The sequence below is a fragment of the Dermacentor albipictus genome, chromosome 4, assembly GCF_038994185.2.
Source record: "Dermacentor albipictus isolate Rhodes 1998 colony chromosome 4, USDA_Dalb.pri_finalv2, whole genome shotgun sequence".
Taxonomy (NCBI): domain Eukaryota; kingdom Metazoa; phylum Arthropoda; class Arachnida; order Ixodida; family Ixodidae; genus Dermacentor; species Dermacentor albipictus.
The window spans coordinates 79,561,028-79,587,003 of record NC_091824.1 but is presented as its reverse complement, the minus strand read 5'-3'; the positions used below and the strand labels follow the sequence as shown (position 1 = coordinate 79,587,003).

At 46.0% G+C, this 25,976-nt stretch overlaps 2 protein-coding genes across 3 annotated transcripts in view; both read left to right on the top strand.

The window, feature by feature from the left end:
• The first annotated feature begins 10,899 nt into the window (after positions 1–10,899).
• On the top strand, positions 10,900–12,031 carry LOC135913338 (uncharacterized). The gene has a single exon (XM_065445929.1). The coding sequence runs from the start codon at positions 11,051–11,053 to the stop codon at positions 11,636–11,638; it is 588 nt and encodes a 195-aa protein (XP_065302001.1). The 5' UTR covers positions 10,900–11,050; the 3' UTR covers positions 11,639–12,031.
• A 330-nt stretch (positions 12,032–12,361) lies between these two features.
• The window catches only part of Txl (Thioredoxin-like), a 44,994-nt gene continuing 31,379 nt past the window's right edge, over positions 12,362–25,976 (top strand). Inside the window, exons 1-5 of one of the 2 annotated variants that reach the window (XM_065445927.1) lie at positions 12,362–12,547; positions 13,083–13,353; positions 14,290–14,412; positions 18,859–18,925; positions 23,306–23,399. In XM_065445927.1, the coding sequence (XP_065301999.1) occupies positions 12,453–12,547; positions 13,083–13,353; positions 14,290–14,412; positions 18,859–18,925; positions 23,306–23,399 (650 nt within the window). In that variant the 5' untranslated portion in view covers positions 12,362–12,452. Of the gene's footprint in view, positions 12,548–12,606; positions 12,749–13,082; positions 13,354–14,289; positions 14,413–18,858; positions 18,926–23,305; positions 23,400–25,976 lie in introns of those variants that run through there. The other variant, XM_065445928.1, reaches the window with a different exon arrangement.

Sequence of the window (25,976 nt, the reverse complement as noted above, 5' to 3'; positions counted from 1 at the left end):
TTTGCTGGCGTTCCCACCCAAAATGCAAGTGTCGAATCCCTGCGCGCGTACCGGTGGCGAATTAACAGCGTTCCTTCTTTAATTATTCACCACGCGCACAACGCTGGCCGGGTTCCGAAAAAGCCTGCAGGTGGCAACTTCATTTTTCTGTGCGACGTCGGTTTTCGTGCGAAAAGCCGGAGCTGGAGTGCAAACACCTTATACTATGGCTGCAGCACAGCGTTTACTTCGTGGGTATGTAGCCGTATAATTTAGAGGCTTCAATCCCATGAGGGCGCCCTGTTCATATTGACGCGAGTACTTATTTATCCTTTATCTCGGGGCTGCATTTCCAGCCACTAACAACTTAAAGTTATCGCTTCAGCGCAAGACACGCCTGCATGATCGGAACTTACTCGGATGTTATCAATGGGTCTATCGTTCGTCCGTTTTCACTGAAGCCTGTGCATCTGACTGCATGCGCGACGCGAATTGTGTAGTACTTTCTGAAGGACACGCGGGCACTAGCGATTACTCTGGAGCCTTCGACGACTCACGTATAAAAGCCGACGATCTTGACCGGAAGATCAGATTTCCGACTATCGCCGACTGTGTTCGCCGGTATCGTTGTGCTTGGATTGTGGGCACATGTTCGCCCAATAGTGGTTTACCATACACAGTTTTGCTACTGTGTTCTTGACCGTCACTACCTCGTTAAATATATATATATATATATATATATATATATATATATATATATATATATAGTGCCCGGTGCAACTTTGAGCTTGAGGGGGAACGGATGGGTGCAGAAAGACTTGCTGACTCATTTTGGGAGTTGTACAAAATCTACCACACGCTTTTCGCACGCAAAAAGGTAACATTTAACTATAGTAGCAAGTATTATTGGGAAGGACATTTCAGATGTTTTAATTTGGCACCAAAATATTCTTGAATTGCACGCGATGGTGTCATAGACGTTATCGTGGCATCATGACACAGTCAAATTTTCTGACGTCGTTACCCTGGTGTGCATTCTTGTCACTATAACATTGTGCAGTGGTGGAAAAAAGGAGAATGGATTGATGGATGAAAAACTTTATTAGGGTCCTTTAGGGAGGAGTGGATTTTAATGAACAGAAAGGAGGAGAGGTCGGCCTGGAGAGCGTGTCTCTAGCCTGCTACTCCTCAAGGGTCCTTTAGGGCGCGCCCAAGCGCGCAGCGGGCCGCTCCCACGTCGGGACAGAGAGGCCGAGCCTCTCCGCTGCGTCGCGGGCCTGTTGGACAGCCCATAACTGTTCTTCGAGGTTGGGGCTGTGAGAGACAGCATCCCAGCGTGAAGAAGTGTTACTTTCATCGCCGCGTAACGCGGGGCATCACCAGAGCATGTGAGGTAAGTTCGCTAAGTCATTGCATAGTGCACATGCATTTGTCGTCTGAATTTCGGGGTACATCTTGCGAAGAAGTAGGGCGTTTGGGTATGCCCCCGTCTGTTGAAGCCTTAGTGTCAAAGCCTGAGGTCTATTGAGTTTGCAATGTGGGAGGGGGTAGATCCTACGAGCCAAGTAAAAGTGCTTAGTAATTTCGGTGTACAAGGAAGGAGAGTCCCGATTGTCAGTACCCCCGGCGTCACGCTGCCCGGTAGCTACGCGGTTGATGATCCCTCGCGCAGCTCCGTGTGCCGACTCGTTGAGGTTGGGCGGGGCACCCTCGATCTGTCCCATGTGGGCTGAAAACCAGATTAATGTGTGTGGCTTGATCTTTTTGCTTCCTAATATCCCTAGGGCCAACTCGGATATGGTTCCTTTGGCAAATGCCCTAACAATCGAGTCACTGTAGATTGGTGTCCTCTTGCCGTCCAATAAGGACATCGCTATCGCAGCCTGCTCTGCGATTTCAAAGGACGTCGTCCTAATCGAAATTGCGTTCGTTATTTGCCTTTCATGATTTACGCTAACTACAGCGAAGGCCTGTCCGTCGGCGTAGCGCGCTGCGTCTACGAAACTGTTCTCCGAAGCTCGTTCACGAGCCTTTTCCAGGAGAGCCTTCGCGCGCGCCCGACGTCTTCCCACGTTGTGTTCTGGATGGACGTTTCGTAGGATCGGGGCGACAGTGATGCGGTCCCGCTGCTCTCGAGGGATGCTGCAGAACTTTGTTTTGATTAGTCTGGGAGGAACGTCCAGCTCCTGTAAGATGTGTCTTCCAGCTTGTGTGGTAGATAGCCTGATGAACTGGGCCCCTCTCCTGTGCTTCCGCTATTTCCTCTAGCATGTTATGCATGCCAAGTTGAAGTAAGCATTCCGTGGGAGTGTATATGGGGAGGCCGAGAGCTCTCTTGATTGCCTTCCTGATTAATGCATTGAGCTTATCCCTCTCCGATCTTTTCCCGTTGTGCATGGCCGCGACGTAAGTGAAATGACACATTACGAACGCATGTACCAATCTCACGAGGTTATCTTCTCCGAGGCCTTGCTGCCGGTTGGCCACTCTTCTGATTAGTCTGATGGCATTGTCCGTCTTCTTAGTGAGTCGCAGCACTGTCTGGTTGTTTGAACCACTCGACTCTACCATCATGCCGAGAATCCGGATAGCATCCACCCCCGGAATATAGCCTCCGTCTTTTGTGCTCAGTTTTATGTCGCATTCGGCGAGTGGCTTCCATCCCTTTGGTTTCGGGCCTCTGCGCTTGGGTCGATATAGTAGCAGTTCCGACTTGTGCGGTGAGCACCGAAGGCCCGTGGACTCAAGGTATCTTTTGGTAGCATCAATCGCCTCTTGCAGAGCCGTCTCTACCTGTCCGTCACTACCTCCCGTACACCAGATGGTAACGTCGTCAGCGTATATGGTATGACTGATACCGTCAATAGCAGAGAGTGTCCGGGATCGACCAATCATGACGAGGTTAAAGAGGGTTGGGGATATGACTGACCCTTGTGGCGTCCCCTTAGATCCCAGCTTGATCATGTCTGAAGTCAGGTCCCCGATCTTAAGGGTGGCTTCTCTGTCTGACAGGAAAGATATCGTGTAGGAATGAAAGTGCTTCCCCTGGTTTAAGCTCGAGATTGTGTTTAAAATGCACGAATGAAGAATGTTATCAAATGCCTTTTCCACATCTAGACCTAGTATGGCTCTCGTGTCCCGCGTATACAGTCAATAATGTGATGCTTGATGAGCTTCATCGCGTCCTGCGTCGAGAGTCCGACCCTGAAGCCGATCATGTTGAGTGGGTAAATGTCGTGGTCCTCCAGGTAGCGTGAAAGCCTGTTTAGGATGGCGTGCTCAGCAACTTTCCCCACGCACGATGTGAGCGAAATTGGGCGGAGGTTATCGAGGCTGGGCGGCTTGCCTGGCTTGGGGATGAGAATGGTGTTGGCCAATTTCCACATTTCCGGGACTTTACCACTGCTCCATGCTTGGTTAATGATGTCCGTTAGGTATTTGATGGACTTCTCGTCCAGATTCCGTAGAGCTTTGTTTGTGATCTTGTCCGGACCCGGAGCCGATCTGGCGTCGAGGGCGTGGAGCGCCTGCCTGATCTCCTCAATCCCGAATTCTGCATCGAGCTCAAGGTTCTCGTAGCCTTCGTAGTCAGGGGAAGGTGGTGTAGGGCCCGATGCGACTGATAGGTAGTTCTGTACGAGTTTGGATAAAAATTCCTTGCTCGAATATTCTCGCTTGGCTGTGTGTATAATGCGCGCTGTTAGATACGGGACCGTTTCCTGAGCCTACTTCGAGTTCTCCATACCACATCGAATCGCCCCACAGCTAATTAAGGAGCGCAGAAACACGGATGCCACATTCCTGAGGCACGGCACGTGCAAACAAGTTGGCGCACCCCACTTCGTGTGCAGCCGGTGGAGCTATTCACTGCTTGGCTCTTCCCGAAAGTGAAGGGAAGGGACTCTTCCATCCTGGCACTGTTTCGGGTAAAGTGGGTCCCAAAGAAAGACGGCTGCAATGCGCCGTGAAAACCTGGCGGCGTCGCCCCCACCTGGCTATTGTGACCGCGCATTGCAAGTCAGCAAGGCAGGACCACAGGGAGACCAAGCAGCGACTCTCTTCGCCGGGTATGACACAATCGCACGGGCGCATACCATTGGCCGAAACTGACGAGTCTTGAGCGGGCTCGCCGATTGGCCGAAAATGGCGTCATCTGAGCGGGCTCGCCCATTGGCCGAACGTGACGTGTTTTCGAGACACCGAAGGGCTCAAAAGACGAAGACCGGGAGCAGCAGTAGTGCATTGCAGAGCATTGCTTGATTCATCTCTCTCGAACTTCTTGCGACGGGCCGCAGCATCCGAGTTGCTGCCGGCCCGTAATGACTTTAAGACTGTTAATTGACTCTCACTGTAAATAATGTAAAATAAACCTCCTAAGTTTTTCATCACGACGTCCTCCTCAACTCCTACAGCGCCAGTGTGTTGCGTTGGTTGGTTTTAGTGTTCGTCTCGTCGAGGAGATGCTTTAGGATGTTCTAGGAGAAGAAAGAATAAAAATACAAAGTAGGAGGTTCCAGGAGAAGAAAGAATAAAAATACAAAGTACCACGTCAGCATTTGTACACACGCCGGCAAAATCTGTTTTAAAGCAATGAGCCTCTCTCTCTCTCTCTCTCTCTCTCTCTCTCTCTCTAGTGTAACGTTAAGGGTACATAAGATGGTGTTGCTCATAAAATAATAAACAATGTGTGCACGTCTTTCTTTTGGATGTGCTCGCGCTCAACGATTAGAGGTACGGAGCCAGCCAGAGTAACTTGACGTCATTACGCATCCATCTCCCGAGCACCTAAACCGAAACTGGCCTGTAGATACATATTGACACGTGTACTTGTTTATCTTTATCGGGCGACGACGTTTCACAGCCTAACAAATGCTATTGCACAGCACAGGACGCGCCTGCATGTATCGGAAGTTTCTGGAATGTTATTTCTGGTTCCATCCGCTGTCTGTCACCGAACCTTGTGTTCCTGATTGCATGTATGCGCGACGCGAATAGTGTAGAACTTTGTGGAAGACCCGCGGGTCCCAGCGATTGCTCTGGAATGTTCAACCACTGATGTATAAAAGCCGATGCGCTTGCCCCGCTGGTCCCATTTTCGACGATCGCCGAGTGTGTTCGCCGCTATCGTTATTTGCATGTAGCGTGCTTGTGAGGGCACAAGTTCGCACAATAAAACGCTAGTTTCGTTAATCACAGTTTTGCTGCCTTCTTCATTGTCACCACTACGTGACAATATTATAGTAAAATTATTTTGGCCCCGCTGGCGTTTGTTTGTTTGTTTGTTTGTTTGTTTGTTTGTTTGTTTGTCTGTTTGTTTGTTTGTTTGTTTGTTTGTTTGTTTGTTTGTTTGTTTGTTTGTTTGTTTGTTTGTTTGTTTGTTTGTTTGTTTGTTTGTTTGTTTGTTTGTTTGTTTGTTTGTTTGTTTGTTTGTTTGTTTGTTTGTAACATGCCGCAGGCCTCAGTAAGGCCGAAGCAGGAAGGGCACGAGGTAAACAAAAAAAATCAAGTATAAACATTCATTAATGCAAAACCTAAGGGACAATAATTTTTAACTGTGAGACAAATACATAAGGAAGATAAGACACAGCCAAGAAAATAAGAACCCTAATCAAGAATTAACTCGGCAAATGCGCAGAAAAATTGGTAACTAAAAACAAGGTATGTATGAAAAACGCAAAACGAATTTAACCACATATTTACTCAATGTCATCAGTAAAACATAAATATGTCAGAGGTATGCGTTGTTCCAGTATCACCCTGAATGTGGGAAAAAGAAGAATATTTCAAAAGGTTAGTTCAGGTGAGATAATGCGCTGAAGATTCGATGTAGAGGTGCCTTATTCTGCGTGCTACAAGTTGATTTAGATCAGAGCTAGACGCGGACTAAGAGAGAAATCGTTGTTTTTTAACGAGAAAAGAAGTTTAACCTGTGAATGTTCCTTCGTAACTGCAATGTTTGAATGGTGTGTACCTTCTGGGTATATTTAGAGAGCAGCTCTTAGGCGCCCGTTCCTGGGTTGAGCGTCGGCGTCCCTCGGTGTAACCGCGCGAACGCGCTCGTGCCACTGCTCGCCCGCGTTCCTCGTCGTCTTCTTCCACAACTGGCTCCGATGCCGCTCATCATGCCGGCGTTCCCATACTGCCCCTCCGTCTGCGAAGGCGCTGACGGCACTGGCCCACTGCCAGATCGGTGCGGTGATTTCGGTCTCAAATTCCTTGCCTCAATATAACTCGAAACGAGGGCACGTATAAAGCCGAGCTGAAATTTCTCATTAAGGGGTATCGTAATCGTCGGACGTCTTTTTTCGATTTTAAAGGGTTCTAACTTTCATTCAACGCAACGAAATGACAAGTCGAAAATATGTCAATATAGACATATTTAAAATGGCTTTAAACCTCCTTTATTTTTACACTTTCGGCAGCGCCTTCTTCCTGCTGAAGAAGCTATTCTACGGTGTCATTTTTCGCACGTGGAGAGGGGCATAATCTCCTTTCTTTCCTTTCCCATGTAACGATAACATAAAGTTTGAGAACAATGGAGTGCTAATTATAGAAACACTCTGACCTACCATTGAGGCTATATCAAACAAATCCCCTTGTTCAACGCCAACTGCCTCTCTTGTTGGCATACTGGGTTAGTGTTCCTTCCTGCGCATCGTCGACGTATCGACGCTTTATCGAGGTGATCAGTAGGACCTCTAGCTCCACCACCATTATCATCATCATGAGCCTATTTTGTCAGCTGCCGTATCCAGGCCTATCTTACAGCGATCTCCAACTACCCTGCCCTTGTATTGTGCCAGCTGACACCGTTGTATGCCCGCAAATTTCCTAGTTTCAACACACCACCTAACTTTCTTGCCGTCCTCGACCACGCTTGCCTTCCCTTGGCACCCATTTTGTAACACCAATAGGCCGCAAGTTATCTGTCGTACGCATTACATGGCCTGCCCAGCTCCATTGTTTCCTCTTGTGTCGACTGTTAATAGAATATCGGCTACACCCACATGCTCAGTCACCTGTTTCTAATCTTGCCTTCCTGTCTCCTAACGCTATGTCTAACCTTTTTTCGTTTCATCGCTCGCTATCCGGCCCTCAACTTCTTCTCAAAGTTATTCGTTAAACTCTTAAGTTTCCGCTACAAATGTTAGTGCAGGCAGAATACAATGATTGGGCGCCTTTGTTATCAAAAATAGCAGTAAGATACCGGTCATATCTTGTCAATGCCTACCTTATGCACTTCAACACGCTTCTATTCTTATGTACACTTCCTGCCCATGATCCCGGTTCCACCCTAAGTAATCGGCCTGTATAAACGTACTCTTGAACAGATTCTCGTTTTCTTGCTAGGCTATTGAGCATTACCTTAGTCTCGATGTTAATATTCAAATCTACTCTTACGCTAAAGTCCTTTTTTTTTGCAAATCATCTCAAGCGTTGCTTAGCGGGACAATGACATCTGCAAACCTCATGTTGCTAGATTTTCCCCGTTCCTAATTCTTCCCACCGTAAAAGCTTGAATAGATCTTTTAATGCGTTTAGCATTCTTTTGGTACTTCACACTCTTTTTTGTATGACCGTATAGGTATCTAACCTCTTTTACGCCGACTTGGCTTACTGGGTATGTGTCCGAACAGACAACTTGGAAAAGAAAACTTGGACCATTGGGTATGTGCAAGTGGGCACTATATATGGGACACTAGGTATGTGAACATTCTTGGACAATCTTCCAGAATGGGTATTTTTTTGCCGCTGGGTAGGTATCCGCATATGGACAAGCAGGACAAGAGTGAAAAAGTCTGTAACAGAAAATTGAAAAGTCAGTTGCAGAGAAGGAAAAAAAGTCGTAATCAAAAGCAGTCGAGTCTGGAGAAAGAAGTCAAGTGAACATAATGTGACCAGAGCGTACATCGAGCGTGGAGCCTTGAACTTCAGAGAACATGGTAATAGAAATTTGAAGTCGGCTACACATTTTCTTTATTTCCTATTCGGTTTCGAACTACCCCGTTCTTGGGCAATCCCCCAGAGTGGATATGTGCCAATAAATATGTGTCACTACATATACGTCTGCACAGAAGGGATGATTTTGGCAATACAGTGTGTCGCCGCATTGCCTCAAATCTAATCCCATCAACGGTCGACATCATCGTGAGACCGGTACTGCTGGAATTTTGATCACGAAATCAATAGCATCGGAGAGATTCTGTCCCCTTTTCTCGATTGACATTTTTCCCCTTTTTCCTCTGAGGGCATAGTGTATCCGGATAATCTTTAGAGATATTTGCTATTGTATCACGTATGTTTCTCGTATGCTTTCACTACGCACTGTCTCGCAAATGTATCGGACGCCTTTTCGTAACTTCTGTGATAGGTTGCTTATACTCCTAAGATTTCTCAATTACCTGATTGGTGACGAGGATGGGATTTACGGTTGAATATCCCTCCATAGAGCCAGTCTAATAATTGGCATGATTGAAGTCAGAAGTCATGCGTCGACCGCGCTGATTTTGTTGGCCTTAACGTTGGTGATTGTTTTTAAACGCTACCGAAAGCAAGCTAATGGACTTATAATACTTCAATATTTCAACGTCTCCCTTCATATAAATTAATATTATGTTGGCATTATTCCAAGTATTTGGTACTCCAGCACCGAGTAGCATGTTAGAGCGCATAAGCTGAGGTCAATCTCACTGCCCTTGTACAAATTAAATTCATCCTCCTCTGGTACACTTGAAGTCGTGACGTACTTCGAATAAAGGGTCGCAGGACGTTTTTAGCATATTGACACGTGTACTTATATTTATCGGGCGACCACGTTTAACACGGGGTAACACGGGGTAACAAATGTTATCGCACAGCGCTTGACGCGCCTGCATGTATCCGAAGTTTCTGTAAAGTTATCTATGCTTCTATCCGCTGTCTGTTGTCGCCGAACCTCAATTGTGTTATCTGATTTCATCGCGTGACTCGAATGGTGTAGAACTGTGTGGAAGGCATGCGGGTCCCAACGATTAGTCTCGAACGTTCGATGACTGCTGTATAAAAGCCGACGCGCTTGACCCGCTTATCAGATTTTCGACGATCGCCGACCGTGTTTGCCGCTATCGTTGTGCTATAAGTGTAGCCTGTTTTTGTGGGCACAGGTTCGCCCAATAAAAGTTAGTTTTGACTTTCACAGTATTGCTACTGTGTTCTTCAACGTCACCACCACGTGACAATATCCAGTCGATCTTTTCTCAAATCGAGTGTTATTCATTTGATCCTGCCGCTCTTTCCGTGTAATATCCTGCAAAGCCCTTCCAAACCAATCTCGAATTACGCATAGAGCTTCTGCATCATGTTCGTCACTATACTCGGACATGATTACATGGCTTCCTTGGCTATAGGATTCCTTTACACCTTTATTGTATAAATGTGTTGGTGAAATTTGCCTTCTGATTTTTCACTACACACGTTTCTTTTATTTTTGAGCTTTGCTTCTAAATGATTTCATGCTGCTCCCCTTTACTGCTTCCTCACTCTTTCCACTGTTATAATTTCGAATGTCCCTTATTTTCTTGCGTTTATTAGCATTCGCAATAAAACTCACTCAAGCTGATCGCTGGAGTTAACCACTTTGATGCTTTAGCGTTTCTGTATTAGGTCCGGGGCACTGGCGGATCCAGAAAAAGGGGTCCTTAGGGAGAGCTTCACTGTTTGTCCTGCAGGTGCCTAACATTCAACTTCGTTTGTGAGCTCTGTAATTATGCTAGTGAAGGTCTCATGCAATTTGATGCTGCCCTCATCCTCCGGTTCCAGAGTGCGAGTACTGTAGCCTGAAGTAATCGGCTTTTCAGCTGACTGCTTCTAAGTTGGCCTGTTTCTTCTCAGTAACTAATTTTGCACTTTCTCCCTTCAAATTGAGAGAAATGCTTGACCTCACTGCCCTATAATCACTGCCCTTTACCCTACCTAACACTTCTCCATCCCACACAATGCTTGAGCCGGCAAGAAGTACTAATTTCCTCTTTCTCCCTCTGGGCTTTCCCAGGTCAGCTTCTTTTAATTGCGCTTCCGGAAGAAGGTATTCACTATTCGCAATCGATTAATTATTCCGCGAATTTCACCAAAATATCTTCTGTGCTCTTCCTTGAGTTGATGCTATAGTTGACAATTGCCTGTTTACCAGGCTGTTTGTTTGTTTTTTCTCCCTTCTGCATTGAAGTCACCTGTGACTACCGCACAACAACGCCATAAACATTATTAAAATCACAAAGAGCAAAATATCGCGCCACCGTCTACACAAATTTAGTAAAAAGCCCCTCACCAGATGTGGTCACTGCAAAACGGTGCGTAGCTGGATAACGCAGTGAAAACCGTGCGGGCAATGCATCACAACGATGCAGCCGTGCACGCAGCCAACCATCCAAGAAAAGAAAATTTCACCTGTCCTAAATTTTCTAAACGCGCTTTCTTTTCTTCTTTGTTTTTGCACGTTGAATCTAATTGTTAGACCAGCGTTGCCTTCGTCTACTTCGTGCTCCTTTGTTTCCAGTGCGCTGGCCATATTGGTGAAAGAAGAGCACAACCATTGTGCTGCTGTACAGCGTTGAGTAAACGTTTTCTATCGAAAGTGTCTTAAATAAAAGAATAAAAAAAGGAATATTATATACCGGTCCAGACGCCGACGACGAAAGGGGACTTCGCTTACTGTTACAATGCAGAAAACGCGACCGCGACAAACCCTCACTAGCGAGCGCTTCCAACTATACGAAGCAGTCTATCTGTCACAGAAATGCATCGTCGCGTTCTGCTCTGAAAATCGCCAATGCCTCAACCAAAATAATTCCAGCGTGTCTCCGCCGCACGTGAGAACGCCTTCGTGCAACTTAACCATTGCACGTGGCGAACCCAGAGCCGTAAAAAAAAATCCCTTTCTTGGGCCAGTCGCAGCGCCAGTAGCAGTGCCTCTCGTGGCAGGTGCAGCAAGCGCAGCACGCTCAGCCCGCACAGCCCGCTGAACGGCACTGGCTCGTGCGGCCTCCGTTCGGAATTCGGGAACCGCCCCTAGCAGCGAGCGTGAGCAGCTACGATGCCCGAGGAGTCGAACAAGGCGGCCGGCGACACTCTGGAGACGAGCGCGCTCGACAAGACCGATATGAGCGAGACATCGTCGGCCAAGCAGCAGCAGCAATCGCACTCGAGCCCGTCGTCGCTGAAGCGGCACCTGCGAAAGACCTACGGTCGCCGCCCCATGGAGCTGGTGAACCGCTATTTCCGCTCCATGTTCGACCTTGCCTCGTACGCCAACAACGCAGCGTTCCTGATGCGTTGCCGCGCCATGCGAGTCGTGCCGCGGGCCTACCGCGTCGAGTGCCGCGACATCAAGAACACCCGGCACGTGGTGCGCATCTTGGACGAGTGCAGCTACCGGCTCATGCTGGCCGACCTGGACTACAACCGCCTGCGAAAGGTACAGGTGTCGCGTCTCTTGGAACGTCTCCACGAGAAGCTCGAGAAGATCATGTCCCCGGATGACCTGAGGAATGTGGTGCTTCTGGCCAAGGGAAAGTACGAGAATGTTTTCGAGGCCACCAGAGAGAAGCAGCGGGCCATGTTTGCTGACCTGCTCAAAGAGTACGACATCGAGCCGAAGAAGACGGAGGAAAACGAAGAATGACGCGGCAGGAGCTCTTCCTGCGAGAGCGGTCGAGCCGGCCCGAGCCTTCGACTCCCCTCCCAAGTCTGCATTTCCTTCTTTTTTTTCTTTTTTTTTTCTCATCTTCGTCGGTGTCGCGAGACAAGTGCGCCAAGACCAAGCTGACTGACCAGGGCTATGGATTGGCGTGCGCCTGAGGCTCCATCGCAGCTTCAAAGAAGTGAAACTGCAAGCCCAGGTGACTTCCATGGACTGGGAAAAGTCAAGCAAGCCCGGGGGCTTTTCATTTTTTCTTTGTTACCTTGGCGTTGTGGGTTAACGTGAACGCGAGCACGTGCTTTACTGTCGGCCGTGGAAAGCCATCTGCCCTTTCTGGGAGCGTTCCCGGTGCTGAATAAAAGCTTGTTGATTTAATCGTCTCTTTGTCGTTCTGCCATGCGGCACCCCTGTCAAGAATGTAATTGTAGATCAAGCGCAGTTTGATGGTACGATGCTTCGTTGCATCGTCTATGATGATCGCGACCAGGTGAAAGTGTCAGGGGGTAAAATATCCACTTGCAGCAAGCTAAAATGTAAAAGCTGGAACAACTCATCTGTGCAAGCTGCAATTTTCACATACGAAAAACAAAGACTGCAAATAAAGTTCGGTAGATTGATGAAGCAGCCGATGTACTTGTTAGAACCAAAACCGAAACCAATTTTTGTATTTTTGCTCTGGAGTAGTTTCTTCTGTGGCCGTCGTGGCGCCGCGTTCTACAAAACGTTCTGTCCGCCGGTTGTATCGACGTTCCTATAACGTGCTGTTTTCCGCGAATATCGTTTCTTTAAAGAAGAGATGCCTGTGAAACTAGTAACCGATGATGCTCGTTTTCAAGCGGAACTATCTAATTCTGGAGCTAGTCTTGTCATCGTGGATTTTACAGCGAGTTGGTAAGCAACTAATTGTATCGCTGCATGGACGCCACACCACTGTGTCCAAAGGTGCTGACATCATTGGCGCACCGTCGCGCTACAAAATTAATATCAATGTGTGCGGAAGTCACTTGTTCTACATTGTATAATACGCTTTAATGCCATTAACGCGTCTTGGTGCAGTCAATGTTTTCCCCGGGGCATGGACTTTTCTTTAGGGTGTGTTTGCTGAGTCAGTTCTGTCATTGCATGCCGTATGAAAATCACTTATCTCGTGAGCGGAGAGTGAGCCTGTTCTCTGTGCTGTGGTAATTTTTGAGCCGGTAGTCGAACTATGCTTCCCACTTTGTGATTATTTTTGTGGAACCGTCGTACGCTTAGCCGATGTTGTGCTGGTGGCATCCGCGGCAGTTGCGACGACAAGTCGTCGTGGTGGTCGAATTTCGAACTGACACACCTTCTGACTACCAAATTAAACGAGCAGGCTATTAAGGAAACGTCGTTACATCGATCTTGCAGTATTTAGTTGCACTGTTTCAACGCTGCATTGCAGGTGTGGACCCTGTCAGAGGATGGCGCCCGTGTTCGAGTCCCTAAGCAACAAGTACACGCAGGCAGTGTTCCTGAAAGTGGACATTGACCAATGTCAAGAAATCGCTGCTGCTCAGGGCGTGAGCGCTGTGCCGACGTTCGTTTTCTTCCGGGCCAAGGCGAAACTAACCACTCTGCGAGGCGCCGACCCGAACACCCTCGAAGCCAAGATCCAGGAGCTGCTGAGTTCGGAGCCTCCGGAGGGAGCTCCCACCGAGAAAGTCCAAGGCCATGCAAGTACCAAGCTCATATTTTGACAAATACCGGGGTCACACGGCCGCTTTCGATCGGGATCGAGCCCGATCCGTGCGGAAATTCTCGGCGGTGGTTATCTCCCTCCCGCAGCTTGCGTAAAGTAGCCAATCGCGATCGGGCTTGGTTGTGATCAAAAGTGCGCCGTGTGACACCCCACTTATGTGTGTGTGCTCTCACTATAACCACAAGCTGTGTACACGATACGCGCGTAATTAATAGTATTATGCGGACCAGAGGTAGTGTGAAAAATTGAAACGAATTTCTTGGAAATTCAGACTGACAACCTGAATCTGACGAATGCACGGCGATGTTTGCCATTGCACACAATCTCCGGTTCAGGTTACAAGCAAAGGTTTCGAGGAAATTTGGTGTCTTTGCAGAACCCTGGTCCACATACTTTTGATTACGGGTGTATATATTGATGTGTAAGAACAAAGAGTGGTAGACATCCTTAATTTACTGGCAGAAATGTGCTATTATAGAACGAAGATTTTTTCACTGAATAGAAATGCAGCTTAAATGTTAAGCACCACTCTTCGTTAGCTGACTGCAGTGGAAAGTAAGCAAGTGGCCATAGGTGTTCTCCACATATTGTTTCTCTATGGTCACTTAACTATTTCGCTTTATAGGAGACAGTAAGCGGTGTTCTCTGACATCAATATTGAAAGGTTTGTGGTTAGGGCACTGTACAAGTGTAAAAAAAAATAAAAATAAATGTAATTGGTTTGTGTTTATTGTCATTTAGTGTCACCGCATGTGAAGAAATTATAATGAAAAGATGTGTACTTGAATTATCTCATTCACATCTCTTACTTTAATTTTTCAAACTGCCTTTGAAAGCACATTCGCTGCAAGAGTAATTGGTGAATTTGTGTAATGCGGCCTGCAAAATTGTTGACACTCTCTTTTTTCAGGTTGACATGTCCACATTCTTCGATCGCAGTGCTCAGGAATGCTTAAATGAGTCTGATGACCATCCACTTTCTGGCTGCCTGTCATCAGGAGATGGATACCTGGAATCCGACTGTGATGAGCAGGTGGGATTAATATTGACGACTTATGTAAACACACCTAATCTCCGTTACTGAGAGTGTACATCAGAGGGCGAGCAGCACAACCAAACAGCCTAGCCTAGAAGCCCTGTCTTCTCCTGTCTTACCCCTTAACGCCGGCCAAGCTTTTCTGAATAATTTTATGTGGCGGAAAACTCAGCACGAAGCGCTGCTGTGTACTCATCACAGCACACTCCATGCATTCAAGAGCAGGTAAACGCCGTAGACCACGCCTCACACGGCTCGCGAGGAGACATGTCCAGACGAGCTTGACTGGGGCACCTGACGGAAGCCAATGTCTGTGCTACAATCTCATTGTTCACCACTCTCTGCCACATGCGACTGTTTATGTCACACATCAAATTTTATGGACATGCCTGTCTCATCATCAAACTGCTGACAACATTCATAGAGTTCCTGATACAGTTAGCATGTCTAGCACAAGAGCAAACTGCACAATCATAGTTGGGATTCTGGCAGAATGGTCTCTGAGAAAAATGAAAAAAGAAATGAAAAAACATGCATGGCGGCAAGAACAACTTGCCAGTAAGGCTGGAGGGCAGTCCTAGCGTTTTCTATCAGTTCAGTTTTCTTTATCAGCTTAAATGAAGATGGTGATGAAATTGACCTATATCGATGTAACAGCAGGGGTGAAACAATTGCGCCAAATTGAGTCTAGAGCAAAACCTTTGCACCATCCCGCTCCAAAATGGCATTTTAAGGGAAAATTGTGCCACGTCTATGACAAAGAAACATATACTAATAGCTACTTTGCTAGTAAAACCAAAATGTAAAGCACGCTATCATCACCTTGGAGGTGATCCAAGTGCCCATAACCACAAATATAGCCGATGCCATCGGTTCATTGTTCACTGTTTATGGTCTTTTGTTGCATTTCCCTCTAGTGGAAGTTCCAGTGTTCTTCCACTGCGTGGTCTTGTTTGTGCCGTTTGTGGTGCATTATTGTGTTCCTCGTGCTACTGTGGCGCAGAACTCACCCCAAGAGGCTCTCAGATCAAAAGGCAGCTTCGGATAATGTTCGGTTGCTCACTGTTTTGCACAGTTGTTAATAATGCCGCTTTGAAGAAACTATCTTGTAATGTGCATACTCAACCTCCTGGCTAGGACGAGGAGGAGAAAAAGGACAGGAAGGTTAGAAACCTCTTGCCAAAACTTTTGCTATTAGTGGGGACCTTTTTTGCAAACCTTCACGATTGAAAGAGCCAATCCCGTGGTTGAAATTTAAATAGCTTTCACTTGACTTAATGCATAGTTATGCAGAAGAGACCGTTGCAGATTAGAAGTAAAGAAACATCTGAACATCTTTGCTGTAACTTCGTTTAATCATGCATGTATCTTGGACACGGTCTTCCCTACACATCCTTTTCTTTTGCAATCTTGTTTTTTTTTTTGTCTTGTTTTTTGTTGTTTTGTTTGCTTGCTGTAGGCATGGTGAACATGCAAACACATTTTGCAAGTTGAAATGGTATAAGCAGCTTTGTACCGCGATATGCACACAGGTAAAGGCTTTCTATTAAAAATTATTAAAACTAACGTGGTAATTTTTATTCCAGGTGCTGCCTACTTTATAGAGCTGACTCTGCTATATTTCTTGACTATCTCAGTTAATATTGAAGCCATTGGTATATAGATATTCGTTCTACACTGCACCAAAAGTGCCTTATCGGTACCAAATAAGCTCTTTACCCATGTCAAGATCTATGCCACAAGGTGAAATGGCTGTCCCACCGCTGTAATAGCAAATAATCTTGCTTCTTAAATACTGGCACCCCTCTAACTTACTGTGTGTATTTTCTATTGCACTGTATCATTTAGTAGAGAATCACTTGGCCATATTTATGTACATTCATGTTGTGTGGCTCACAAGCCCATGCCCTCTGTAATGCTGAAAAGCCCTGAAGGTAAAATATATGAAATGAAAAGCTGTCCTCCAGCCACACTAGGTAGTTTTTTTAACAAGAGGGATGCACAAATTGTAAATAAAAGAGATTTGCGAAGTGACTTGGCATACTGCCACAAAATACATTCGGAACACTGCACATGAAGTTTTAATTTTTGATTTTAGCACCATAACTATACACATCACTCTGGGATAGGAAACTAAGCTGAAAGCTGAAGCACTGCAAAATGAGTCATTATACGTGCATTTAGTGGCAGCAGAAAACGCACCAATCAAGTAACTACTGAAGCTTTGGAATATATCCGACTTACATTGACGACACCTCCAAGAGAAATTTACAATAGTATGTATTTCTTTCTTTAGCTAGCATACTCTGAATATGTTTGTACATATCATGAAATTGAATTAAAGAACAAAACAAAAAACAAGGAACAATTCTTTGCGCAGCTTACTTCGCTGACAAGTCTACTTTCCACTTCAGCTATTGTGAAAGGTGGCGCATGATTTTTTAAAAATTTGATTGCTTACAGTGTGTTCAAAATGGCTACACATAAAAGCTGTTGCTCAACCTTGTGATTACTCTTTACTGTTTTGACTACCTTTTGACTCTGTTAAGCTTAGCTTATGCATTGTTTCAGTGGACATGCAGGGAATTTGCTTAAAATACAAAACAAGACAATGGACCAATAAGTCACACTGGACCCTGATAATCCAACAAAAGCACCTGCCTTATCCGAAGTCCATAGTATTCGAAACGCCTCAATTCCAAAAGCTTCATCGCGATGGGTAACAGCTTTATTGCAAAGAGTGAGTGACAAATGCCAAGGTAAAAAAACAAACAAGAAAGTTGCTGTTTTACCCGAAAGGCACATTAAGCAAGATAAGTGTGGCAGCAACTATGAGCGAATCGACCTTGGTGTTGTCTCTCGCTTCAACATGAACTAAACGCCGAAAGCACAGTGCATACCAAGCTACAAGCACTGGGTGTACTTTGTCCACATCGCAAATCACTTTAAAGATACAGCAGTCACTGGAATAGAAACCCCTCTCTCTTGCCTCCCCCCCACATTCGTGCCTTTCGTGCAAACGTTTGAATGAGTAAAGGCAAGGCACAAAAGACCAGGACTGAAGAAGAACACAAACGACAGGAGGCGCCGGTCCTGTCGTTTGGGTCCTTCTTCATTCCTGGTCTTTTGTGCCTTGCCTTTACTCATTCAAGCATGAACTAACTAGCCCAAGCAAGAGTTTTACTGATTTTATACTCGTGCAAAAGATTCCACGTTTCTGCCCCGCCTTCCGTCCTCGCATGCACAATATTGAGCTGCAATTGTTGGCTGACTCTTGTAAGTCGGTGGTCAGCCTGTGCCAACAAGGCACAAGTTTTTTTTATCCATCCGATTTTTAAAAAAATTTCTGCTAATTTCATTTGCTGTAGCCGATAGTCCGTTGTAGCGCAGTCAGTTAAAAGAGAACTTAGTTGCATTAATAAAATAGGTAGAACAAACTAAAGCTGAAATATGGTCGGTTATATCTGAAAGTTTGTTGTGCATGGGTCCGTTGTAACAAGCGTTGGCTGCATTATATTTGGGCGTGGCAGTGTTAGGGTTAATTATTTTTGTGCTAACTATCAGGTAACCCATTTGTGTCCAGTACTTGTCAAAATCGTACGGGCTTTGTTACCTTTGACCACCAAGCTGACTATAGGCTCTTTAATTGAGTTCCTGTGGTAGTTCCAACGCCCTGATGTACGGGAAGAACCATCCTGCTCCCCCTCCGAAGGTCTGGGGTGTAGGAAGTGCCATGGGAACTGCACTACACAGCAAGACAACAAGCATGGGGAGGGTGCGGCAGAGCCTGTATACTATTGACAAAGGCTGTAGATTCCTGTTCTAGTTTATTTGGTCAGACATTAATACACTAAACAAGCAGACAATGTAACTTGTTGTTGGGCTAGTTGACCCATATTTGCAGTGAAGTGGACATGAGGTAACAGGAGCAATCTATCAAGAATAAAGCCACATCACATTTAATGGCACATTGTAAGTCCTATGCCTGTGGCTATTTGCTCCCTAATATGTATCCGAATTCCGTGTGAGAGTGAAGACCCTTGCATGGTATTTAATGGAAGCTTTCTATACCGGAAAGAACAAGGCGTGTATCCATGACACTTTTGCGTTGTCAGCAACGCACAAATGCTTTTTTTTTATAAAGAATGCTGTCATTTGGGTTGTTTCTTTATGCATTGCAAGATGACTATGATATACCACGCCTCTTATGTACAGTGTGGTCTGCGCACCTTCCTTGTTTCGTTATGTCTACGCTGTAGGCTCCATATAAACTATCAGTTGCTAGCTGTGTCTAAGGTGTATGTGCTTGTTAAACGTGCTAGTATGGGCAGACAATGTTTACTGCATCGGTGTGTGCCATGTTTATGTTAACAGCTGTATTGAATACTTTGTCCTTTTTGTGTCATTGGCTTTTGCTGATTTCCCTCGGTCATTTCATTGCAGCTAATCATTTCTCTGGGATTCACACAGCCCGTGAAACTCCACTCCATGAAGTTTCAAGCACCGAGTAGTAAGCACTGAAACTTTATTGGCTTCATTTTTGTGTGTGTGAGAGCATCTATAAGCATTTATAAGTGCTGTATCTGTCTGTTGGTCCTTTGCATTACGTTGCATACCTGCCACCCTGCGAAGGTTAAAACTCGTAAAAATCTGGACACTCGACAGCGTAGGGGGGTGTAGAACCTATTCATTTATATCTTGCCTTTTGTGGGTAATGCACTTTACTAACAATGATTTAGCTTTAAGTGTAGCGCACAAGAAGCAGCAATGCACAGGAAGTAGTTCGAACAGCTGCGACTGACGGGAAATGTATTGTTTTTATATCACAGTAAATCCTTCAGGCACATTGCTGTTGCAGGTTTCGCCCTCTTCTGGGAACTTGTCTGTATCAACTTACTCAAGGCAAGCACCCCTCTTGTACCTATTCGCCATCGGAGGACTTCCAAGCGGAAGGTTCGGAGACCGTTGAGGCATAATCTACTTCATACAGCATTTTTCATAAAACTTAACACGACGTCCAAGCGAACCCAAATTCGTAAAACTTGAGAAAAATTTGGGAGAGTTGGCAGGTATGACGTCGTCACGCCACTTTCTCACCTGCAGCTTCACCCTACACTTACGTACTGCAGTGCAGCCCACTTATAATGATACCACATATAGCAATATATCGGTTATAGTAACAGTGAGTCGACTTAAGAGTAAAGTCGAACCCACTTATAACAATATTCAAGTGCCATGAAAATTCCATTGTTATAGCCAGTAATTGTTGTAATTGTGTTACATGAAAAAAATCAAAATAAGGGAACAGCAGAGCTGATGTGAAAAAACTGTATTGGCGGGGAGGTGAAAGCCCCTCCCCACCACCTTCTTCCATCTGGCTGCTGATTGTATTCCCTCGTTTAACTGCTTCCTGGGCGCTCCGCTTGCGTGCAACAAGCCACGGCTGTCGACGTTCAAGAATGGCACTGCTATAACAACTGCAAAGAGTGGTCGCGGGTGGCAAGCGATATGCAAGTACCACCGAGGCATTGCTTTGGTGGCCCAGAAAGGCGCCCTCTAAAACTTGTGAGACAGCAGCTGCGGCAGGCTGTCGGCTTGAGAAATCCAGAAGAAACGCTGAGGTGAGATTGCCACAAGTATCTTGCCACATACTTCTCACTGGCTTGCACGAGAAAAACCCTATGTCAGTCAGTCAGGCTTGCATGCTTTATGTGAAGCTTGGTGACATCCTTCTCCACGGCATTCAGGTGCTCCACATAGCACAGCAGAAGGCTCCTCACGAAAACGAAGCCCCAGAGGGACTGAATAATCTGCAGGGCCTCCTATGAAGACAACGTTGAGGCAGCCTGCCCTACCGCGTCATCGCTACCATTGTTGCTGTCTCTATCTGATGCAAGCACGTTCGCGACGACTGCCTCATCGGTTAGAAGCACTTAGTTTCCAGATCTATAGTCATGTGCTTTCTTTTCACCGGCAATGTAGTGCATTGCCAATGATCCATGGGCAGATCAGCCATCTTCCGTCTCAGCAGCGAGTCAAACGAGGCTGAGAAACCGTGTGGCCAGGAATGATTTCAACGCAACCAACAAAGCTGAAAACGAGCAGTTAAGCTGTTTGCAGAACTGCACTGAATGAGGAGCCAGCAAGCAACATGCAAGCAATCTACGAGCAGCACAGTTGGCGTAGTCTATTCATGTTTCGGAGGGTGGGACAGGGAAGAGCTGTGGGCACAGCCCATTCGTGTTTGGAGAAGTGGAAGGGCGACAGGAGAGAGGCACATGGAGTTGATTGGAAAATGAGCGTGCAGCAGTTGTTTGAGCAGCACCCTATCACACAGCAGCTTGAATTTCTTGTTTTCTTTCTTTTCTTTCTTTTCTTTTCGAGGATTGCGCATTTCACTACCTTTTGGCTCGGACACCCAGCAGCCAGACTTCATCATTATAACCGATGATGCGGCATCGAGGTATTGTAATAAGTGGGTTATTTCACCATGGAAAACATACAAAAGTTGAAGGTGCAGCAGTTTCAGATTGTTATAACTTAATATATTGTTAAAACCGGTATCATTATAAGGGGGTTCGACTGTATCAACTTATGCATTAGGGCTATGAAAAAAAATATCAACATATATAACAATAATTTATTCACCACATATTGGATATAACAATCAAAGTTTTGCCTCCTGAACGGCCTTGTCCATGCAGAACAATCGGGACATTTGCATTGCTAAATTCTCCTTAAACGAACAATACCAAGACGGGGCGAGAAGTTGCCTAGGCGAATTCGTATCTGCTGTCATTACCACACAGCATGCCACAACATGGCACCAGCCGCTTCACGTCCACATTGCCCGCGATCGTGCTTCACTATGCTGTGAAACATATGCTCTACACTTTAGGAGAGACAGGAGGAAAGAAAGCAAAGAACGAAGTGGTGCTCACCCTTTCTTCAGCAAGTGCGGAAATGTGCCACGGAAGCAGCCCTGAAGGCAGCGAGCAGCCCATTCAGTAGGAGATGGTGCTTACAAAGTGTGAAGCTGTGTTGCTTGAGACAAAACTGTAAATTTTGCAAGACTCAAAGAAGTGTGAGCCCACACAAAAGTGCCACAATTATGATGGGTGCAACCAGGGGCCATGCCGATCACTGGGGATGGGGGGCTTTGTGCACCAAGGGGAGACCCCCCATGATAGTAAAGCCAACATGGTGAAAGCTGCTGCCGTTACCGAGCTCTGGGAGCGCATCGCTACTGACGATGAAGCAGGTGTTGCGTCGACGGAGGAGTTTCTGAGTGCAGATGGTACTGCCTTGTTCTGCGAAGAGATATCCAGTTATCCAGGAAGAGGCCCACCTTTGACACCGACCCTGATCAAGTCGCTTATTGATTTCATGCAAGCTAAATTATTGCCGCCAGTGTTCGCACAGCAACTGGACATGATGCACATTACGGTTGCAAACCTGAAACTCCCACGAAAGCAAGTGCATATTTCTGGCTATTTCAGCGCAATTAACACTTGGCACGCAGTTTAGAGGTATATATATAAACATTTTAATTCTTCACTGCCACCTTCTGCACCTAGTTTTAGCGGAAGAAGCAAATTTGGTTAGCATCGAAGGTATGCATAATTTTGCTCTTTACGAGCAAACACCCTGGCAAGCTTTGAGTCTTCTCCACACGAGTAAAGCGGGCAAGAGAGACAATGGTGAGACATCTTGGCAGAGGAGAAGCCTGCAGATTGTCAGCAGTTTTACTGTGCTGCAAATCCCAGTTCTCTAAACCAATTTTGCCATATTTTACATGAAAAATGATGAATGAATATCTGTGCTTGAGGGCCTGATGTGCACTTCTGTTATTTGAAAACGCAGAAAGTGGGTGTTTTCTACGTTGAATCAACACTCTTTAGTTTCTTACATAGTACAGTGATAGAGCGAAGGCACCGAAAGTTTCTGGAGCACAAGCACACGGCTTCCACAGCCCCTGCAAGGCAGTCTACAAGAAATATGCAAAATTCTGCGAGTGTACTTCCCCACACACTCATTTGAACCACACATAACAGCAGAAATGGTCGCCCTAGAAATAGAAATTAAACACAAGCTGGTGCTGCTGTCTTTACCACCACAATCTTCTTTCTTTTTTTGTTTTTTACATCATTGCTGTTTGCAAGCCTGCCCCCAGCTCAGTGATGCCGTCAGTCGTAGGTTGGCCCTTTTGCATAGGACTACTCTACAGTGTGGAAAAGCCTACTTCCAGTATTATGCACATTCATAGTTTTCTGCGCCGCGCAGACCTTGATAGGTTCAAAGTCTGTGCTGGTACCCTGGAGGCCGCGGTGGGCAATACTGTAGTGGTGGTAGGAGGTGACATTTATGTGCATTGCAAGCGGACTTTTCTTGAGAAGATGTCAGAGTCTGCTGCAGTTGCAGGGAGCGATTTCAGAGCCGGAGGACTCGTGGAAATCGGCTGACTTTTTGGTTGCTGTTGTTAGCAACCTGCAATATCTCCTTGTTTAATGCTAAATCACACATTCAGCACAGTGCACGGGCTCAAATAGCATCGCAGGAAAAATTTTACAGAGTGAAAATTTTTAAACTGTACTGCAGTTATTTTTGAAAATACAGTATAATAACCTGGACTAGCCATGTGGTAAGTGTATGCTTTTTACAGTAGCATCAAAATCATAATTCGGAAGTGTCTGGCCATATGTTGGTCTGGTCAGGCAAGCCACGGGGCACGGTGAGTTGCATGTATGAGATGCGCGAGCAGCACTAACATTCATGTAAAGGGAAGCGGCGAAGTACTCATCTTTATAATGATTGCTTTTGATAGGAATAAGAGAATGGTGACAGCTTACCTAGTATATGCTAATATTTGTTGTTACGACTGTTCTTACAGCCATGGGTCCCAAGACTGTCAAGCTGTTCATCAACCAGCCCAGGACTCTTGGATTTGACCAAGCAGTTGGAATGGAGGCAGTGCAGACGCTTGAGTGGGTAGCCTTCCTTGTTGTGCACAAGAACCAGACTGCTCTGTTCTGGTGCTTTGGTTCAAGCGATGTTTATCAAATTCGTTTGTTTATTTGGGGCTCTGGTCGCAGATACCCTGAAACACTGCATAAGTGGGCAAAGCAACACGAATTGAAAACCCTCCGCAACAAAATCGTCTAACTAAAGAAACATATTCATGGTGAAAGAGCACTAGAAAAAGTATCCGCTAGAAGAGATACCTTCTAGGTATCACTGAAAGGTATAGTGCCAACTATCTCGCGCTTGGGCCTTATCAGAGAGACATCATTATACAGTAAAATCTCGTTACTATGAACATCAGATTAACGAAGTTTCCAGATTCACAAATTATTTAAATCCCCATCAAAATGCCTATATTTTCAGTGTAAAAAACTTTCACTACTTTGAATTCCAAGTTACACAATATTGGAAAATAATGTACGTAATTTAATTCCGCAATCATCAATATGCTTCGTTATTATGAAGCTCAATTGACGTTTCAGTACGAAATCCCTGAAGCTGTATATACCTCTCATCATCATTCGCAGCAGCAGCTATGTGCTGGGGAGCCCGTTTCAACATGTACAGGCGCAGCAGCATCAGCATCAATGTGAGTGTCGTGTGTGGTCGGGTACCGTGTCATAGGCCTAGTGTCACCACGTTGATAGTGATCAGCAGGAGCTGTGAAGTTATCGGCGTTGTGATTGTGTTGTGCATTAGCTTTGCACACAATGAGTTCTCCTGGCCCCCTCATTGAAATGAAGTGACGCAGGTTTTTGCTCAAAGAAAAACTGGACACTAAGATGCAGCTGAATGCCAGAGGAAAGCAAGTGGACCTGTGCAGGGAGCATGACATCACACCGTCAACAGTAGCAACAATGCTCAAGGATTGGGACAAGATCATAAAGTTGCATTGACACTCACAACCAGCTCCCTCAAAATACGCTTGCAGCTAGGCAACTACCAGAAGCTCGACGATGACATCCTCACGTGGTTTAAGGATGCTAGACAACATGTTGTGCACTTGTCAGGCCCTATTATTTAAGAAAAGGCACGACAGTTCGCAGTCGCCTTGGACATCTCCGGTTTCGACGCAAGTGCTGGACGGCTTTATCGCTTCTGAGAAAGGAATGGCCTTGCGTGGCGGGTTGCTTGTGGGGAAGAAAAGGCAGCAGATGCCGAGAGTGCAGTTGTCTGGCAGAACGGGTGTTTTCAAGAGATCATGTAGTCTTTCTCTCCAGACGACGTTTTCAATGCCGATCAAACGGCGTGCTTTTATCAGCTGTTGCCTGAGAAAACAATGAACTTTAAAGGTGACAACTGCAATGGGGGAAGGAAATTGCATCCCTGCATATCGGCTCTGTTCTATTGCAACTCCACGGGCACGGAAAAACTCAAGCCGCTAGTTGTTGGCAAGTCTGCTAAGCTGCACTGGTTGAAAAATATGGTCTCGTAGCCTTGCGACTACCGAGCAAACAAGAAAGCATGGATGATGCGAGAATTGTTGACATAGTGGCTGCTGCAGCTCGACAACACAATGAAGAAGAAAAACTGAAAAATTCTTATTGTTGACAATTGCTTGGCAGATAGAGTGAATGTGTGGCTGAGCAGTGTGCAACCTGAATTTATGCCCTGAATTGTACTTCTTTGCTACAACTTTTGGACCAAGGCATCATCAGATGTGTGAAGGCCGAATTTCAGGAGCGCATTATGCAGTGCCTCCTGATTAACATTCAACTACAGCTGCCCACAGGGGTCAACACCGTCAAGATGCAGAAATGCTTACAGGGTCATGGTAGAACGTCAAGGCAAGCACAATCAGCAACTGCTGGCAAAAGGCAGGCCTTTTGAAGGCTTCATCTACGCCACAAGGCTGTGAGGACACAGGAGCTCAAACCAGAACCGGGGAATGAGCTTGCCGAGAAGCTCCCTGTAGACACCGGGATGACCTTCCCGGGTGACCTTTGATGATAACGTTGCCAGCGACAGTGCAGCGGCTGCATCCGCGGATCGCACCAGTGAAGACATCGTGAATAAAGTGCGTGAGCTAGACGAATGGAGTAGTGGCAAAGACAATGCCAACACTGGATCAACACATGAAGAGGAAGGGATTCCAGCTCAGATATTCTAGTTTTTCCAGAGAAGACCAGATCATTTCTTGGGCGCTGTCCCCGATAACGTTCAGAGGAAGGTCGAGGATGTGGGGGCATTCATTCTGCAGCACATGTTTTCTACTTGGCAGAAGAAGATACAGTGGAATCTCAATGATACAAATTTCGTTGTGATACGAATTTTCGGAATTCCCGGCAAAGTGCATTGTATATAATGTAAAATAATTCGGATGATCCCTCCACGTTTATCACTGCGGTGCGGGTGATATGAACACTCGAGCAGTGAGCAGCCGACGGCAGCATGGGCAGGAGGCCAGACAGATCAGAACTTTCATTGCGGCCGTGGATGCGCGCGGGCTCAAAAGCAATCAATCCTCCCCTACCACAGTATTCCTCCTTTTGGCATGTTAACACTAGCAGTGGGCAAGGTGCTGTTCTGAACAAACAGAA